Source organism: Siphateles boraxobius, unplaced genomic scaffold (assembly GCF_051911475.1).
Source record: "Siphateles boraxobius isolate OS27281-9 unplaced genomic scaffold, OSU_SipBor_1 41, whole genome shotgun sequence".
NCBI classification, from domain to species: domain Eukaryota; kingdom Metazoa; phylum Chordata; class Actinopteri; order Cypriniformes; family Leuciscidae; genus Siphateles; species Siphateles boraxobius.
Window position 1 is genome coordinate 8,603,409 of NW_027509042.1, and position 20,837 is coordinate 8,624,245.

Below are 20,837 nucleotides of genomic sequence, written 5' to 3' on the forward strand. Positions count from 1 at the left end.
TTAGACTCATGTCATGTACAAAGTACAAAATTGGTTGTTCTATGAATTTTCCCGTTTTAACGAGCAGACAAGCTTCAGTCGAAGACAAATATACTGTATATAATGGAAAAACAGGGGTCTGAGGATAAGAAAAGAAAAATTTGTAGAAAACTGATGAGGTATATTGCAATAATCTTTAAAAGACAAGAGTTTTGGAAATATTTAGAATGTATTGAAGGTTATGACTCAAGGATCACAAACAGAAGGGCTGAAATTAATTTCTGAAGGTTCAAACAAACTGTATGTATCACCAAAATGCACAGTAAAAAAGTTGCTGGCTTAAAATGTTAAGTATCTTAAGTATGTTAAGATCTTTAAGTCATTTCAACTTAAATTACATTAAACTGACTTAAAAAATGTAATCTTGTATAACTTAGTTTTAATGAGCAATGTAAAAACATGTCATAACTTATTGATCATATAATTTTTTTAAAGCATGATATTAACTTTTCTTTTTAGACTGAGTATACAATGGAGCACCCTTAAGCATTTTGTATAGCTATAGCCACCAAAAATATTATATATATTGAAAAAAAAAAATAGATAGACAGACATACAGTAGGTTGGAATCCTGCCTTACATTTAAAAAAGCCTATCACTCACATTTTACACACACACACACACACACACACACACACACACACACACACACACACACACACACACACACACACACACACACACACAAATTAACATTTTCAAAGAATTTGGTTGAAAGTATAAAACAGCTACACTTGACTAAAAATAGCTGTCAATATAGACATGAGTGGGCTGACATACCATAAAAAGGGAGCTATGATGCATAAAACAAAGTATTTAAATGTTAATCAGCTGATTTTTTTTACATGGCTTCTGTGACAGCACATCTAGGAAAGCCAACTTTGATAATTTATGACGTTCAGATACAAACCAGTTGTTTTTGAAACAGCCCATTGATTCTGTTGTGACTCAGAAAAGCAAGCATTCAAATAAAAATTGTGAATCAGTAATTCATGAGGTTCAATGTTTAGGCAGCTACGGTCAAACAGGCCCGTAATCTGTGAGAATGATGTGTCGTACACTTCAGAGTCGTCTACATGAATAATGCACATCTGTGTGGCCCGTTTCCCGCCTCTATTCGAATAGAATCGAGCAGTACGGCACAGGTTGACAAAATGTTGAACCTTTTTATTATTTAGTGAAAATGTAGCTTTTCTATCCACCATAATGCATTTTGAAGTCCTGTATGTCAGCAGGTGAGCCTGATCCGAACAAACAGCGCACGCTTGCTATCATCAATAAGACATGAGATCACAAACAGGGCATAAACAGAGCTTACACATCAGAATTAAACTCCTGTACACTCGCAAACAGCTTGAAATGCAACTAAAAGTCTTCCGAGAAACAAGTCTGTCTACGGTCAGCCATTTTCTCGCTGAAATTAAAATTTCATAACAGATATAACAGCTACCACTGCCGTGATGACCCCCCTCAGCCCCCCTTGGGGTTGACCAATTTGGGTTTATCGATAATTGCTTATTGTAAAATGCAAATAATTATATCTCACTGTTATTCCCAAGTTTGAAGCAAGGACTCTCAAATGTCAACTGTTAAGCAGCGTAGAAAGGTTACAGTGCGGTGGCATCTGTGCAAGTACGAATGTGTGTGAGCCTGACATTTGTACTCACTTTATAATACAAAACAGATTAAGATCTCTCTAGACAGCTCAGCTAATATAGACTAAGGTTGCTGCATAATGTATATATATATAATGTAAACCACATACAACAAATAAAACTAGATGTTTTTTTTAGGTCAAGATTAATTTCAAAATAATACTAAAATAAAATGGAAACAAAAAATTAAAATGAACTAAAATCACACATACACACACACACACGCGCGCGCACACACACACACACACACTCTCTCTCTCTCTCATCTGTTCCACCGAATCCCAAAGGTGCTCTATATGATTGAGATCTGTTGACTGTGGAAGCCATTTAAGTGAACTCATTGTCATGTTCAAGAAACCAGTTTGAAATGATTTGAGCCTTGTGTCGTGTGTTATCCTGCTGGAAGTAGCCATCGGAAGATGGAAACATTGGTCATAAAGGGCTGGACATGGTCAGCAACCTTACTCAGGTAGGCTATGGCATTTGAACGATACTCAATTGGTACTAAGGGGCCCAAAGTGTACCAAGAAAACATCCCCCACACCATTACACCACCACCAGCAGCCTGAACTGTTGATACAAGGCAGGATGGATCCATGCTTTCATAGCGTTTACGCCAAATTCTGACCCTACCATCTGAATATTAGAGCAGAAATTGAGACTTAACAGGCAACATTTTTCCAATTTTGGTGATTGTAGGCTCAGTTTCCTGTTCTTATGTGACAGGAGTGGCACCCGGCGTGATCTTCTACTGCAAGGTGTTGTTCGTTCAGAGATGCTCTTCGGCAGACCTCGGTTGCAGAGAGTGCTTACTTGAGTAACTATCAGCTCAAATCAGTCTGGCCATTCTCCTCAGTCCTCTGGCATCCACAAGGCATTCTCACCCACAGAACTGCTGCTCACTGGATTTTTTTCTTTTTCTTTCAGACCATTCTCTGTAAAGCCTACAGATGGTTGTGCATGAAAATCCCAGTAGATCAAGTTTCTGAAATACTCGGACAAGCCGGTCTGTCACCAACAACCATGCCACCATGTTCAAAAAGTCAATAAAATCACCTTTCTTTCCCATTCTGATGCTCACTTTGAACTTCAGCAGATTATCTTGACCATGTCTACATTCCTAAATTGAGTTGCTGCCATGTAATAGGTTTAGATATTTGCATTAACGAGTTAAATACCATGTACAGAAGAAACTATGGTATATTGAAAAAAATAACTTTTTCTAGAGAAAAAGAACAAGCAAAGCACAAGTTGCTCTTTCCACTGAAGACGTGTTTAGCACAACACAGTTAGCCGTGCCCACGCTCCTGACAGTAATTGCAGCTCAAGGAGGTCATCAATAATGTATTCAAGATCACTTACACATCATGGAGCAGTCATAGGTTTGAAGAGAAATGCTTCTACCCTAGCGATAAAAAAAACACCTACGGTGCAGGAGGTTCAAGGAAAATAAGGCGCTCAAAGAGAACTTGTAAACAATTTACAGCAGTAAACAAAATATATCATAATTTGTACAGCAGTGGTCAAAAAGTGGAAGTCAGAAACTTTCACAAAGAGGTGTGCAATAGATTTGATTAAAATGTGTCTTGTGACCCTTTTTAACTAGTACACGTCATTTATGGTACAAAAAAAATCAGCTATAACATTTGAAAAGTATAATAAATAATACGTGAGACAAACATTTAGATTAATATCTTAAATTATTTTTGGTTTAGTGCTGCACAGAGTTTGGATTTGCAAATATTGCCACCAGTCCCACTATTTCACTTAGAAATATGAAAAAGCAGTATAAGTGCCCACATTAATCCATATTCATTTCTAGTGTAGAGAAACTGAAAGAAATATAGAGAAAAAAAGTACACTAATATATATATACACACATACAATTTAAGTTTCTATAATAATATTAAATACATATTTATTATTAACTTTTACATATATGCACATGTATCTTTTAAGCTTTATTATTATAGTACACTATTTATAAAAAATGTAATACTTTGAATAAATGGTGATTAAAAAAATAGCCCTTTTCACAGTGATATGTTTACTACTAAATCCAAAAGTCATTTGTGATGTGCAAAAACATGTTTTTCTGTAGCACTGAAATATCAATAGACTGAATAATAAAGCAAATATTTAGCCTAGTATTCTTAATTTTATTTAAGTAGTTTGAGCAGCATTTTATATTAACGAATCATCTTCTTTCTGCAGATTTCCCATGTAAAGAATGAAGACAATGGGCAATGGCAGTTTGATAGTTCTTCAGTGATCTGGGCTGGTAATAAAAAAAAGCACACACTGAACTGAAGCTTTTTTACTCCATGCTTCCACTTAGTGGACAGATAATGAATCACACTTTTTCATTTAATCACTGATGTTCTTATTAGCACTCATTGGCCTGGTTTTACAGAAAGGTCTTCGATTAAACCAGGATTAGGCCAGATTAAGTTAGGCATGTGGACAATTAGGATATTTAAGTAGCTTTTATAAACGTGCCTTAGAAAGAAAGAAAAAACATTACTGGTGTGCATCTTGAGACAAAACAATGCCACCGACATATTTTAAAATATGTCAGAGCAAGTTGCTTTCAGATAAAACAGCTCAAACATGCATTTTAGTCTGGGGCTAGGTTTAAACATTGTCTGTGAAACCAGGAGACTAACTTTTAAACCTACTCAGAGGATCTGTTTTATGTTCGTCAGCTTTTGCATTAAATAACAATTGAGTCCTGATTAGTAGTATTTCTGATTTTAAACACATCAAAACATGCATATTTTGCATTCTTGGATCTAAACGTGAATATCTTGATAGTTAATGTGATGCTGGGATTCAGATCAGTAACAGAATCACCGATCTAACATAACAATGAACCTCTCCAACATCAATCTCCTCATTTACAGTACTAATTATGTAAATATCTGGCCTGAGTATCCTAGCTGATGGCATAATATTACAGGCATTTATGTGTATACCTGCAATCCTATTGCTTTACTAATGGAACTAATTGGCCACTCCTTTAGAATAATTGCAGTGACTGGGGTCAAGTTCTCCACTGGCCTTTTCATTTAAGTATTGTTTTTCGGGATATACACAGAACAGAGAGCAATTAAGATAACAGTGGGAAGAGGTCCTTGCAGGGCTGGTGATGCTGAAAGAGACTTGTGTTATACACAAGGTTGAACATGGTAGGATAGACCTAAACGAGTGTGATAGCAGGTAGTTTTGGGATACGTATCATTACAAATGCATCGTAAATGTTATTTATGATGCATCTGAATCAGGGAGCAAATTTAGCAGGAAATACCATTTGGAGAGTAGTTGTAGCTTAGCATTGTTTTGTTGTGCTGTCATATTTGACCAATGTGAGTTCAATGTGAAACTTAGTCATTTCCACACAAAACTGTAAGTCTGAAGGTTTTAAAAAGTAATAGCACACCTCCCCACAACAAGCTGTACAATTTGAGCATAATTTGTGCCAGTATGAATATTAGGGGTAAGGTGTTTGTTCAAAAATTTGCAGGCAAAAAAAGTGAACTTGTCATTGTCAATAGCATAGAGAGATATGAAGCACAGCTCACGCAGAAATCACTTTCACACCAAGGAGCTTTCTTTTGGTCAGCAGGCAAATTCACGTGACAAACTTGAACACGGGTAAAATCTGTGTTGCAGAATTTTCAACGCAGATGCAAAACTCACGATTTCTATTGGAAAGACTGGACTTTGCTCGCAAAATTCCGGCAAGCAACGATAAATGTGACCCGCACCGCAACTATGAGCAAATACCACTAAATAAAATTTGTGTTAACTTTTAATCTGAAAAATTTGGAAAACAAAAACATGTTGTGGAAAGCAGTGTTTATTGTAAAATTGTTCAAATATAAAAACTTAGTCAAAAATGCACTAGTTAAAAAATGCACAATTGAGACACTATAAAAGTTCTTATGCTGGATTCTTTGATTACTTAAAATGTACAGTACATCCCTTCACCAATGCACTGCATCATTAAAATCAAGTTAGTCACTCCTTTAGGAACAGTGGGTGAGAGTGTATTACCAAATCTGAGAGGCAAACTTTCTCTACCACAGACTCTGACCACCCTCTATGACTAAGTTATGCCCTGTCATGTAGTCGGAGGCGTCAGATGCCAAGTATACCACTGCAGCTTGGAGGTCTGTCACTTGAGCCAGTCGTCCGGCTGGGATATCTGACAGCCAGCGCTGAACTAGAGGCTCCAGACTCTCTGAATGGATGAGAGGGGTGTCAACAATACCACTGTCGAGAAAAAAAAAGAGAGAGATCAGACATGAGAGGCAGGGAGACAGTGTTGTTTCAGGGCCACTTGCTTCAGTTATAGCAGTCACAGTGACATAAAATGAAGTTGGCTATCCTTCAAGGACCTCAGTATTGAGCAGAACAGCTCTGATTGTGTTTACACTGGTTCATTTTGCTCTGATGGATAGATAGTGTGATTGACACACTTCTAACTGAACTTCAGAAGTCTTCAAGCTGACATGAAATCAAAACTGACCCTATTTACTATCTAGTAAGTGGTATATTATTATTACTTTCTATTAATCTTTCCACAAAATAAGCAGCACAACATTTTTTTAACTGTGATAATAATAAAAAAAGTTCTCAAAGCACCAAATATATATATATATATATATATATATATATATATATATATTTATTATGTTATCATATATTAATAAATTGATATGCTGTTTCCATTAATCCATTTGGTACAGAATGCACACAATCCAAACAATTTCCAAAGGATAAAGTCAATTATTACCCTTTATTCTTATGTTTTTTAGAATAATTCCTTAATCCATTTGAGCACATTCCTTATGAGATAGCCAGTCTGGATCAACAACTGACCACATCAATTGGAAATTATGTTTGAACTTCAGTGGCGCTTTTGTCCCTAACTAAGGGAAATGCACACCAATTTGGAACGAACGTACTTCACAGAGAGACATCCGCATGGGAAATGCAGCCTGTCTGTTCACACACTCAATGACAGACCAATTCCCCAACAGCCTTCCACGCCATTTAAGCCTGGCCGAATATATTCAATTCAACTTGATACCAAACCCGTCACCGCGGCTAAATCAGAGGCGCTGAAGTAGCATGTGACACCTTTGGCTAGCATATTTAAATCTCAATTATATTTCTCATCAGCACAGCTTTATCTGGGAACCCGTCCTGGCAATCAAAGGCTTACTGTTTTCCCTCAGCCAATTTTGTAGATAATGCAGCTTATCACTGTCGCGGCTAAAGTTGCCAATGAAATCAGGTGGCAGTCAACCTCACACGCGCTAATTGTGGTCCCGCCGCCTGTATGCATATTTACCAACCGTCACTTCACAGAAATCAGGGGCCCATTGAGAGACCTCGTATTTGAGGGAGGAGTGGGAGTTCGGCAGAGAGAAAGGAATTGCTTCCTCGCAAATTAAAATTAGAAAACAAGCTGGTGCTTTGCAGAAATGAATAAAGAGCACATGCACGCGTGTTGCGGATTTGCTGTGGGAACCACGGGGGCTTGGGGATGCTCGGCTTCAAGCGACACGCGCACGCTTCCTCTTGCTCTTTTCTTCCTTTCCTCAGAAGAACTGCGCTGACAAATAGATACAAACAAGGCTGCCATTGTTTTGCTGACACTTCAGCTGAAGAGGCTAATTTGAATCCCTAATTGAATATAACAATTAAAGAAACTGTTTGCTCTACTCATCCCTCTAGACGTCATCCAATTAAGCCGGGTTGCATTGTTTCACACTGTAATTTAGTAACTGAGTCTCAATTGTGTGGCCCATTGTGGAAAATAATGCTTTTGACCCTGTCAAAACAAATTAAGTTTCCACTTAAATATCAAACAACTGCTCACTCTGTTTAATTGGTGCAATGTATATTTGAAGAGAGAAAGGCCTTTTTTGTTTGCACAAAAAAGTGGCATTGATTCATGTGTTACATTCGAAAACATAATACAGGGAAGAACCGTAGCATGTGACTCTGCTTAAGATTGCTTGTAGAGGGAAATAATCAAGTTAGCAGCAATAAAAATGTATTCCAGTGAAATTATGACTTAAAGGGTTAGTTCACCCAAAAATGAAAATTCTGTCATCACTTACTCACCCTTATGTTTTTCCAAACCTGTATGAGTTTCTTTGTTCTGTTGTACACAATACAAAACATTTTAAAGAATGTTGGTAATAAAACAGTTGATGGTAGCCATTGACATCCATAGTAGGAAAAAAAATGCTATGGAAGCCAATGGCTACCGTCAACTGTCTGTAACCAGCATTCTTTAAAATATCTTCTTTTGTGTTCAACAGAACAAAGAAACTCTTACAGGTTTTGAACAACTTGAGGATGAGTAAGTGATGACAGAATTTTCATTTTTGGCTGAACTATCCCTATAACCCAGAAAGCACAGTCCATGGTCACTTACGGGGAGATGCAATTGACTCGAACGCCTCGGTCGATCCACTCTGTGCCCAGGGTTTGAGTGAGCTTTACCACCCCAGCTTTGGATGTGTTATAGGACAGTTGCTTCTGTGGGTGCGGCACTATTGAGAAGGACACAGCACATTTAAAAATTATTAAGAACATTTTTATCAGTTTTCTGTCATTTCATTGACATCCTCTTTCTAACATTGAATTTCTATTAAGTGATTTGATGAAATCGTGACATTGAAGTGAGTGTATTTCCTATACTGGACAATAGTAACTGGGGGCAAAAAGTATTGTTCCCAATAGTGACCTTGGGTCCAGAAGTATTGTTCCCATTGATTTTCTCCATAGGGATTTTTAAAACATCTTTAATAAAGAGTTCTTGTTTATGGTATCATTAAAAAAAAATTTGTCTGTGGAGAAAATGAATAGAATTTTTATTTTAAAAATCCTTAAACAGGAGCATGAGATGGGACATAATCAAAGGGGCTGTCCTTTTTTTGAATAGTCTAAAGTCTTCAGTTTATGTCACAAGAAAACCCTGTTTTGCTGGTACCATTTTATTGGACAAAACATTTGTGCACATCTCAAGATGAGCCATCAATAATTTTGCTCCATTTTTCCAGAAGAAAAAACCTTCAAATGTCTGCATCTGGTAACTTAATGGAACCAGCATTGAAGCAATTGCGAAAAGTGTTACATCAATAAATTGAAATTAATTAAACCAACTTTGAAACACACATTAAAATCCATATCATACTCTGTAATGACCTAAACATGTGATTAATACAAGGCCCGATTACTTCATTCCCCTCATAACTCAGTGAGAGGGTCTTGAACTCCAATGTGACATGAAAACACTTTCATTAGCTTTTGGGACCCCGCAGATGAAGCGATGTAAAATTAATTACTGGGGATGTTCGGTGTGCATCATCTTCAGAAACAAAGGCAAAACGCCATTTGTTTGCCTTGACCATCACAGATGCTCGACGCTGCATGCGATGCAGGGAAAAAGGGGCTTGCTTGATTAATCATCACGAGGGAGGCTCCAAGTTACATGCAACTTTAGTAGTTAACCTCGTCACCCGGTGATCTCACTGCCAAATTGCCGTGGTTGGGAGCGGGATGATAAATACGGCACAGCTGTGCGAAGGCAGCGGCCAGTCCTGTGGAGATAGGTTTGTGGTCTCTGGCCCCTCGTTTGTTTTAAAGGAGAAATGCTAACCGGACAATTGTCAGGTTGCTCCTGGGCCTGGTTTTCGAGGGAAACCACTTTTATAAAAAATCATAAAAATTAGGTCGTTCTTTGCCTACAAATAAGCTTCAGGGCTCTAGGTCTGTCTTATCGGCACACAAAAAGGCCAACAAGTATTAATCCTAGCTGAAAATGCAGTGAAAGAACACGCCTTTTTATATGCCTCTGGGCGGCATTGATGTTTCAAAGAACATTGCGCTTTTAAAGAGCAGTCAGCTTGTGAGGATAAAGAGGAAAGTGAAACTTCAATCACATTTAACATTCACACAGATTTTCATTTCACATTTTAAAAGCAAAGAAACAAGGTTCCTCTCTGATCTGTAAATTTCAGAGATGTTGCAGGTCAATGTAATGTCATCAGAGCCTGATTTGTCATCCAAGACCCGAGTATTAAAGGTACAATATGTACGATTTTTGTAATAAAATAACCAAATATCACTTGGAGTGTGATATATTTCCTGCAGTTGTGTACTTAAAATATCCCAAAAGTTCCCAACGATTTTAATTTCAGAGGAACTCCAATTTTAAATAATGGCTCATCCCTGGTCATTGTCGCCTGTTAATGACGTAATATCCGCGTTATTCCTGGTTTCCGCTCGTACTGCCATAGTAACCATGGCGACAGACGTGGACAACTGCGAAACGTCAAGCGGCACGCTGTTGTTGTTTGTTCAAACATTATGGACCATGGCAAGCAGACTTTGGGACAAAAGGAGAACTAAAACGAGGATCAATATCAGCGTGGCGTTTTCGAGAGGCCGAAAGCTCCATGTCCGCAACAAACTTCGACTTGCATGCACTTTGCATGCACTTTATTAGACAGGTGAGCAAATGTACATAAAACAAATCAATGTTATATAGCTCAACATGATGAAATGTTAAAATATGATCAGTATGTTATTCTAATGTTGATCTAGCTTACTGCTAGTCTCATTTAGCCAACAAACTATCACATAGAATAACATAACTTTCACAACACTCAAATGCTGTTTAGTGTGATAGTGTAGACCAAGTGAAACAGTTTTGCGTTACCTCACAAGTTTCATCCGTCTAATAAACTGACTGACCTGTGTTAGTAGTAATACTGCACTTGCGGGTAGTTCGGTAGAATGAAATGTCCTCATTCCTTTATATAAGTGGGACTCGCATGTGGCGCTGAAATATGTCTCTCATTAGCAATCGCTCCCTGCTTCATACCACAAAAACATCAATGTATTCCCTCATCCATAAACATTATTAGATCCATCAGCATGACGACAAGTTCCATAATTCCACTTATGCGTCATCAACCTACGCCTTTGTTATTGTAAGATGTTAGCAACCCCTAGCGGCGAAAAAAAATTACATATTATAGCTTTAAAGGGATATCTCACTCACCAAAAAAGGCAATTTGGTCATAATTTTGTCACCATCATGTGGCTCCAAACCTATGTGATTTCTTTATACAGTGGAACATGTTTCATGGAATGCTGTCAGCGGATTTTTGAGATTTTCAGTGAATCGAATCTGTTCCCCATACTAAGCTATCGTATGGCTTTAAAATAATTGAAATATAGTGCATGAGTCATGTGAACTACTTTTATGGTGCTCTTTAGTCCCTTTTAGAGCTTGACAGCTCCTGCTCACAATATGTTTTTGCTGTATACAAAAAAAAAGCTGCGTGAACATTCTTCTAAGCATTTCTATTTGTGCTCCACAAAGGAAAGAAACTCATATAGGTTTGAAATGACAAGGGTGTAGAATTGATAACAGAATTTACATTTTTGGGTCAACTAACTCTTTAACAGCCAGTATTGTTGAGGTATCACTTCATGTGTAAATGCATGACGCCACCTATCTTCTATGATAGGTCAAATACCTCTTTCATCAATGGGCCGAACAGCAGAAAAATACAAATCCAAAAAGATAATTTGAAATATTCCAAAATGTACTTACAGTTGTCGAAGGGAATGCAGAAGAGAAAAGGAGATGGGAAAACACTGCTATTCACCAGATGGACAGAGGTAGTGTCATTGTGCATTTTAATGGGACTTTCAAGATGTATTCCCCAACTTGGCTACAACAGCCCCCATCTGATTACACATTATGACAATATTATAACAGATGTCCAGGCCAATAAAGAAAATTCCTGAAGGACTGTTTGTAATGTGAGTAATTGATCACTTTTTCCCCTTGCCCTCTACTCCCCCTTCTCTCTCTCTCTCTCTCTCTCTCTCTCTCTCTCACTCTCTCTCCTTCCTTTAGCAGCATGCTCTTTTGTTACAGATTGCACCCACAGTTGGGACTAGCGTCCATATGGTACACAAGTTTATTGGCTACTTGACTACACTGTTGATGGAGTGCTGCTGTTGCACAGCGAGGGACCTGTTGGAGAAATTTAGTTACGCTGCGTAGCAAATAAAGTTCGTTTACAGCATGCTGCATAAAAACCAAACACTGTTTTGATTCCGCAGCTCTAAACGGAGCCCCCAGGACCGGCGGCATACCAGGAAGTCCCTTTACACGAGGCTGAACAAGCCTTTGCAATTTACAGCCTTTCAACAGCGTTACACAGTTGTCATGCTTATAATGATGCAAAAACAGCCTTGTGAGGGGCAATACGGTTGAACAAACAATAAAAGGGCCAGTGATGGTTGAATACAGACAGTTTGAGCACAAATATGTCACATCTGTAAAGGTGTATTACAATTTAGCAGCGTTTCTTGACTGGTCATTTTGGTGTGTTAAAAGCTGTATGGTGCAGGCTGTTTAAAAACCTAAAGATGATTCCATGAATAGCATGTTTCTAATTTCTGTATTAAAATTCATTTTGATGTAGTATAAGTAAAAAATGCCAGGGTAATACAAAAGTGAAAACATAATGAAGAAAAGGCCTCATTAAAAGAAAACCTTATCAAGTAGTATGGTATACTTTTCACTTCATGCACATACATAACATTATATATATATAAATATACACAATTTTCTTGATGGTTAACTACTTGATACCACATGACATTTTTTAAACAAACTTTTCTTTGTGTATAATGGTATTTTTCAAAAACTTGTGAAACTGACATGAATATAAAGAGTACATTTCTAATAGCATGGTACGTGTTTTATAATAGATTTCTAAACCATTTTTCCTCGTCTTAAATCATGGACAAGTGTACCTATACGGTATTACAAAAACATCTCTTTCCAAAACCCCACCCCTACGTTTGATGAGAGTATTAAATTCAGAGGGAAGAGACAGTGTAATATCTCAGCTTATGGCGGCATAAAAATCATCACTCACCTATTAAACTGGCCATGGAAGCTGTGTTGATTATCTTGCCGTATCCTTGCTTCAGCATGACACGACCGGCCGCCTAAGGCGGTAATTTGAGGGAGAGAAGAGACAAATGTGCTTTCAGAGGAAAGTATTGACACCTTCACTAATCAGACTTGCACGTCTACAGTCTACAGGGAGAGGAATAACAATCCCCGCATGAGGAGAGAGACAAAAAGTGTCAAAAACTCTGGGCGTTCATTTTAATGCGCATAAGGCATCTCCATCACCTCCCGGTTTTGTGTAAAACAGCTTACTCTGATTTATCTGGTGCCTAGCAGGATTTAATGTCTTCTAATGCTGTAGGTATGAAATCACTTTCCTTCACACTTCTCTGTTCACCTATCAAAGCTTTTATTCCGTCTCCCGGGAAATGTCAGAAACTCATGGAAAAGTTGTTGCTAATATACAAAAGCAATCAGAATCTGCAAAAGTTTGGCAAAATAGAAGTAGTGGCAACCCATGTGACAAAATGTTAAAACTGCTCTCAAACATACAAAATATGTGTGGTGATCAATGGCTGTTAGGTTCAGTGGCAATTTTGCTTGGTTTAGTATTGTAAAAACTATATGTAAGGTGAAGATTTGAACCTGGGTCCCCTTTCAGGCAAAAAAAAAAACATACAAATAATCTAAATTTAACCTTTGGTCATGTCTAATCTTATCTAGGTCCCTTCTGGTTACAGCATGATGCTGACTGTGGGTCGATGAAATCTTTAGCAGTTGCGTGCTGTATTATTACCATGATTGTCTTTTTCAGCAAAGCTTAAACTAAATGGTTTATCTCAGCTGCAATTAATGACAAATAAAATGCATAAATTATGTGGTACCTGGCAACACATGAAAGTCCCTCTGAGGTTAACATTAAAGGTTTGGTCCCATTCATCTAGACTGGTGTCCTCACTAGCAGAGTTTTTGTTGATGCCAGCGTTGTTGCAAGCGATGTCAATTGTGCCCCATTTTGAAACAATATCGTCAATCATCTGCTCAACGTCCTCTGGTTTGCTAATGTCTGCAGCCACAGCCATGCTCAAAATGCCTGTAACGACATATACAAGAAACAAATTATAAGACACAAACAAAACTTTAGTATATTATGAAATAAATGTGTTTGTCCCTGTTTTAAAGACTATATAGACAAAAGATGTCAAAATCCATCTGAAAAGCAGGGAAAGTTTGGAACTATGATACTAGGGCGCCATCTGCTGATCAAATCAAGTAATGTAAACATTATAAATAGAATATTAAGCAGTATTCTTTTCTATTTAATTATTATTTATATTTTTCCATGCAAATAAAACTTTGTGAATTTTATATATTCATTTTAGTTTAGGTTTTAGCAATTAGATTCTTTAAGTTTTTTATCAAATATTTATATTTTATTTCGTTTCAATTACCGAAAACCACTTACCTTTCAAAGTCAGTTCATGGGCCACATTTTCAGCCTTTCCCTTGTCCATGTCTATGATGGCGACTTTGGCTCCAGCCTCTCCGAGAGCATGTGCGAAGGCCCTGCCGATGCCCTGACCGGCCCCGGTCACATAGGCCACTTTCCCATCCAAACGTAGCCTGTCCAGCACTTGCTTGCCTTGGACTCCTCGAAACACCTCGTCATAGGTTACAATGCTCTATGAAGCATAGATCATCATCATTGCCTTGATCAACAGCTGTACTGGCAATTTGCATTAAAAAAAAAGCAATTATTTGAGCCTAAAATCAATTAAGGCATAAAAAATACCTCCACCTGTGTGTTTGCCTGAGGTGTGTAGGGCACTCTTCGTATTATAGTCAGGCCATCTCTCAGAGGAATAATAACCTATAAAAAATGGTTGACTGACAAATTCAGACACATAACAAAAATATTTGATTGTTTATTGTAAAATATCAATTTTTTAACATGAATAAAAGTTAACATTAGAGAGAAGAACAGGCATACCTGCTCTACTCGAGGATCATTTGTGACAAACTGATTAAAATCTTTCAAGGCTTTTCCAATATCATCTGCTGAATCCTTGAGGTAAACTCTTCCTTTAAACAGTGTGTTGTCTACACATATAACACCATCTATCCGCAAAAGGTTATGGTCCAGGAGGAACTTGTAATAGTTTATGTAGTTCTGTTTGTCAGCATCGATGAAAACCATGTCAAACTGCTCTCCTGTGGCAGCTAATTCCTGCAAAACAGTGGAGCATTTTTTTAAACAAAATAATAAAAATTCCTTGCAGGGCAGGACATGTTTAAAAGCTGACATGTAGAGCTGGCGGGGTGTCCAACCTTTAGGGTATCCATGGCAGGCCCGGTCTTTACAGTTATCTTTTTACCATGGGGAGACTTGTCAAATATAGGTTGTGCGAAGTCTTTCAGGTAAGGCTCGAGCTCACAGGCAATAAGTTGGCCATTTTCTGGTAAGGCTTCTGCCATTGACAAGGCCCCATATCCTGTGAACATTCCTATCTCTAAGACCCTCTTTGCTTTAGTCATGTGGACCAGCATCTTCAATACCTGACCTATAGAATGACAATAAACAGTATATGTTTTTAATGACAATAACAATATAAAATAACTGTTTTCTACCATATTCATATATTTTAAAGTATACAGTGCTTAGCATTAGTGAATACACCCATGCTAAAGTTGACTAAAAAAAGAAATTGATCTTAATGCCTTAATGAACTAAATGAGGAACAATCCAACCTTTTAGGACACCAATTTTCTTTGTGAATGAATAATGCATCTTAAATAAATACTGTAAATGTTCTTCCTTAAAATACAAAAGTCAGTAAACTCCTATGATAAATTCCCATAAAGGCAGGCTTTTATTTTTAAAGGCCAGCTATTTGATGGATCCAGGATATTATGCATCCTGATAAAGTTCCCTTGGCCTTTGGAATTAAAATAGCCCCACATCATCACATACCCTTCACCATACCTAGAGATTGGCATGGTGTTATTTCATTTGTTTTAGCATAATAGCTGGTTTGATTTGCATTGAGAGATGATCTTATGGAAAGTACCCCATTCCAATCTCTAGGTATGGTGAAGGGAATGTGATGATGTGGGGCTATTTTAATAAGCACTGTAATTCATTCCTGTGACGGCAAAGCTGAATATTCAGTCTTCAGTGCCACGCTATCCTCCTTCAGAAATCATTCTAAAATGCTGACTTGATGCTCAAGTAAAAATTTATTATTATTATCAGAGTTGAAAATGGTTTTGCTGCTTGATATTTTTGGTGAAACAGTGATGAATTTAACTTTAATAAATAGAAAGGTTAAAAGAACAGCATTTATTCGAAATATAATTTTTTTGTAACATTATAAATTTCTTTACTGTCACCTTTGACCAATTTAATGTATCCTTGCTGAATAAAAGTATTCATTTCTTTAAAAAAACTAAAAAAAAATAAATGTACGGACCCAAACTTTTTGAATGGTAGTATGAACTGATCAAAGAAAGTATTCAAAGTGGAGATTAAAATATTGACTAAATCTTGCAATTAAAAAAAAAAAGATTTGTATTTTCAAGATGTATACCTTCTACCTGTCCAGTTATGCATGTAATAGGCAGCTTGAATAAGGTTTTTCCATCCTCATGCACCTTGTTCCAGTCATGAGAAACTGATTTCCTACAGAAAATAAAAAATGTGAATCTATGACGATTTTACATTTACATTTATTCATTTAGCTGACGCTTTTATCCAAAGCGACTTACAATTGCTATATTTCAGAGGTCGCACGCCTCTGGAGCAATTAGGGGTTAAGTGTCTTATATAGTTCATAAAACATTATAGCCAAATAAGCTTGCACTGCACAAACAGCTTCAGGACAAACACAGAAACACACCCTAAATAAAGACACATTATTCACAGAACTGGTAATCTGCAGAGTTTTGGTTACCTATACAACTCAGCCAACGGTTCACTCTCCTGGCTGCTCATTTGTTCTAGGTAACCATCCAATCCGCTAGCGATGTCCAGGGCCTTCTGAAGATTATCACGCAGCCCAGCTGGAATATTTGCATTATTCTCCACAATCTCTTTAGCCTTCAGCAGGTACTCAACGACAAACTCCACAGGAGTGTCTGAAACTAATATTCATAAGATGGATTAGCGAATAAGTAGTATGTGATTTTATGGCTAGATGTGTTATGATGTTTATAATCATGGAAATGTTATATTTGAGCTTCTACAGAGGTATGTGATTCAGCTACAACACTTAATTACTGATGCCTACTACCTGGTAGTTGGCCTAAACTAAGGTTTAGAAGTGAGAACTGGTTACATAGCACACCAAGACTGTGTAATTTCTCATACAGGTCACATATCACATAACCTTTGTAGCCTTTGAAAAATCCTAATGTATTGAACAAACACGTGAGCCATTTTACTTGTCCTACTTACAATCATTCAAAGTTACCAAAAATTCTGGGTGCAATTGGTTTCCAACACTGTCTACACTTACAAAAGACAATATAGAACCTCTTATAACCTCATCACATTTCACATAAAGGGTTAGTTTACACAAAAATGAAAATTCTGTCATTAATTACTCACCCTCATGTCGTTCCAAACCCGTAAGACTTTCATTCATCTTAGGAACACAAATGAAGACCTTTTGGATGAAATCTGAGAGCGTTCTGTCCCTCCATTTACAGCTACACAACACTTTGATGCTTCAAAAGTTCATAAAGAGATAGTAAAACTTATCCACATGAATTGAGCGGTTTAGTTCAAATTTTCTGAAGAGACTTCTGAAGATCGTTTCAGATAAACAGATTGAATTTAGGCTTTTATTCAAATTTAAACATTGTTAAGAGCACATAAACAGAAGCTCAGAGTTCAAATGTGCTATGTAACACACGAGAATAAACCTCATTGGTTCTTGCAGAAGCTCAAACTCTGCGCAACACACAAGAATGAACCTCATTGGTTCTGGCACATCAAGCAAACATCATTGAGCTTCCGTTTACCACAACTGATGTGTGAAGTTGATGATTGTTTGTATTTGGAAAAAAAGCCTAAATTCAATCTGCTCATAAAGCAATCGTGTCTCTTCTGAAAATTCGGACAAAACCTCTCGATTCAGTTTCACTAGCGTCAAAGATTAAATTGCGTAGCTGTCAATGGAGGGACAGAAAGCTCTCAGATTTCATCAAAAAGTCTTACGGGTTTGGAACGACACGAGGGTGAATAACGACAGAATTTAAATTTTTGAGTGAACTATCCCTTTAAATCGAAGGTCTGCGTGTTGTCTGTATGATTTGCTGCACGCGTTCACTAGTCTTAAACTACTTAAACTCTTAAAAGCGAGTTTATTTACGTGCATTGGTGGTTCCATGAAGAAACTTAACATCCTGGAAATTTAGGCCTACAAAAATAGTGGAAACAGGTTCTTTAGGTTTTTTTATTTTTAATTCCTCTAAAACTAGTAACTGAAAGCTCCTTTCGTGAAACAAAAATGGTTGCTCTATTCATTGCACCGCTACAAAAATATGTAGTCATTTTCTAACCTTTATTTTTAAGAGTGTAGGCTATCCTACGCTACTCGACACCTCTGAAGGAGCTCAGTGACACTAACCCTGACTGGAATCCCACTCGTGACTTTTAAAGTTATTTTCGGCTGTGTAAATTCTCATAAGAGTTGTAAGACTAAATTAAACACGCATTCGTTCTGTTGCAACAAACAAACTGACTTTATTTCAGAAAATGTGCAGTTTTACTAGTCATGTAAGGTTAGCAATCTGTAAATAGTTCGGCAATACAACCCGACGCACGTAAACATACCTTTTGCTGCCTGCATAGCGAATCCTCGTAGTTTGAATTGGAAGAGTTGTGTTGGCCGTGTTACCCGTTGCACAAGTCCACCTTACAAGCATAAACGTTATGCAAACTATCACGTCACAAACTTACACAAGTTAAATAATTCTCAGTCAATGCATGGCTCAGTTTTTGTCCGTGAGCAGCGCTCTCGCTCTCGCTCTCGCTCTCTCTCTCTCTCTCTCTCTCTCGTGCCGTGCGTGCGTGTGTGTGTGTGTGTGTGTGTGTGTGTGTGTACCATAGACAGTAAAAAGGCGTGTGTACACTACATAAATGCGCTTCTAAGCACGGCTGAGTTTGAGGCTGCTGCTGTCTGACCCCTGTGAATCGCATTTCACGCCCCACAAACCCACCCGTTTGAGCACATACAAAAAATCTGTTCATCCTTCAGGATATTCACAGGTCCCTTGTTACAGACTAAGCTAGAGAAATTAAATTTCTTATTTTTAGACTGGTGATCAGTAGGCCTACTTCTAAAAACGGCTTGTATGGTGAGAGAATGTAGGCATAGGCTACAGTAATTATTGCCCTTGAGCTTATCTGTCCGGCAGAGTTTACCTCCATCCCGATAAAGAAGCCTATATAATGCAATTTTTGATACAAGATATAATTTTCAAGTAATTCAGAAGATTTTTCAGGAATGTTTGATCAGGGTTGGAGCAAAATTCTGCAGGATAGCTTTCGTAGGGCAGGGTAGCCTATGTCGTTTATGGTTCTACCATAAAATGAGCTGTGTGAAACTCTGCAAGATGCAAAGATGTAACCAACTAAATATAACGTAAATATATGTAATGTATATGTATATGTAAATATAATGTGAATAATATTGACTTTTGCAGGGGGTATTTTTTTTTTTTTACTCAAAAATACATAGATTGAGAAGGGGGACTTTGTGGGGGGCCATAAAAGGGAGAACTGTAAACCTGGGCCCATAACGATTGGAGGGCCCATAATAATCTCCTTTGTGGCCCCCAGCCCCAAAACACAATTTCTACCCCTGCTTGATTACTACTAAAACGAAGTAAGATTAATATATAACTGGTCAAGTTATAGCTGGTAATATAACAAACAAAGTCAGAATGACCTGTACAGGGCAGACATATTGTTTTTTTAGGTCAGACTGACAAAACAGCCACAGAAAATTAAACCAAGTCATGTGACCCACTTACTCAAAACAGACTCAAGATAATGATATTAGTAGGCTATCAGGTGAAAATATATTTCTCATACCATTGCCTCCTTCTAGAGACTAAAGATTATTGTGTGGCGCATGGTTTCTGTTGGGCTAAAATGTGATTAATGTGGTTATATATATTGACTTTTTTTTTCTTGAGTCTAAAATATTAAGAAATTACCCTTAGCTAACCTAATGTTAGGGTTAAAACACATAAGCATGGAAGCAATTCCAAAGTTCCAAAGTATGTTGGATAATTTTACATGGTATGAGCAAAGTTCAAGTCAACTTATATTTTTTTTTAATTTCTAAAGTTGCTGCCTAAAAATTGTAAGTACAATCAACTGGACTGTGTAAGTAATTTCAAATTAAGTTATATTAAATTGAAAGAAATGCGTTAAATCTTGTATAACTTTTACAAAAAGTAGAAAACTGTTTAACTTTTAATGAAATTCAAATCATTTAAAATATAAATGTTGTCATTACTTATTGATCATATCATTTATTATAGTCTAAATAAAACCCCATAAGATCTTAATGGAATTTGCTAATAGCATTACAAAAGTTAATATATGCACTATCTACCCCCGTCAAGAGCAAACACGAAAATTGGCTACAGTAATTCCAAAGTGCATGAAGGGTAACTTGATATTTTGGAATGCAAAGGTCAAGACTGAGGTCTGCACTAACTGTGCTTAAGTGTGCACGTGGTTGCTTATCAAACAGAGTCAAACCTGTTAAACCTGCTTAACTTTATGCCATGACTTCAAATGGTTATTTTCCTGATCTTCCTTATGTTATTCCTTGTTTTAGTTGAATTTTAGATCATTCATAATTTTCTTATTTGTATGTGTGAGCCAGACAACTGTTCAATAACTGGAATAAAAAAAGAGGATGCGTAACCTTATGATCGTTCCCCATGCATATTACAGAATGACAGAAACAAATCATAGACATCATCATCGAGTGTATCATCAAATGAAAGTTATCGCCTTCTCTAAACACTGATATTGACATAGTCCTCGGAATCCATGAATACACCAACACTTTGGTGCCCAATAACTTTTTTTAAAAAATGTAAATCTTTAGAAATAAAAGAGGCATAATTCCCATTTATTTATTTTGTATTTTTTG

At 37.2% G+C, this 20,837-nt stretch overlaps 1 protein-coding gene across 6 annotated transcripts; it reads right to left on the reverse strand.

Annotated features, from left to right (window-relative positions):
• Positions 1-5,537: 5,537 nt before the first annotated feature.
• On the reverse strand, positions 5,538-18,850 carry LOC143706313 (3-oxoacyl-[acyl-carrier-protein] reductase FabG). Of its 6 annotated transcripts, none has more exons than XM_077198106.1 (12): positions 18,497-18,648; positions 18,033-18,080; positions 16,611-16,800; positions 16,248-16,339; positions 14,989-15,221; positions 14,651-14,887; positions 14,459-14,530; positions 14,126-14,342; positions 13,545-13,753; positions 12,683-12,755; positions 8,149-8,266; positions 5,538-5,969 (listed from the first exon to the last, which is right to left on the reverse strand). In XM_077198106.1, the coding sequence occupies exons 1-12, from the start codon at positions 18,510-18,512 to the stop codon at positions 5,774-5,776; spliced, it is 1,701 nt and encodes a 566-aa protein (XP_077054221.1). In that variant the 5' UTR covers positions 18,513-18,648; the 3' UTR covers positions 5,538-5,773. The 6 variants fall into 6 exon arrangements, with proteins under 6 accessions (XP_077054221.1, XP_077054220.1, XP_077054222.1 ...); XM_077198105.1 differs by having other exon boundaries at positions 14,453-14,530; XM_077198107.1 differs by lacking the exon at positions 18,033-18,080 and having other exon boundaries at positions 14,453-14,530; positions 18,497-18,850.
• Between the last annotated feature and the right edge of the window lie 1,987 nt (positions 18,851-20,837).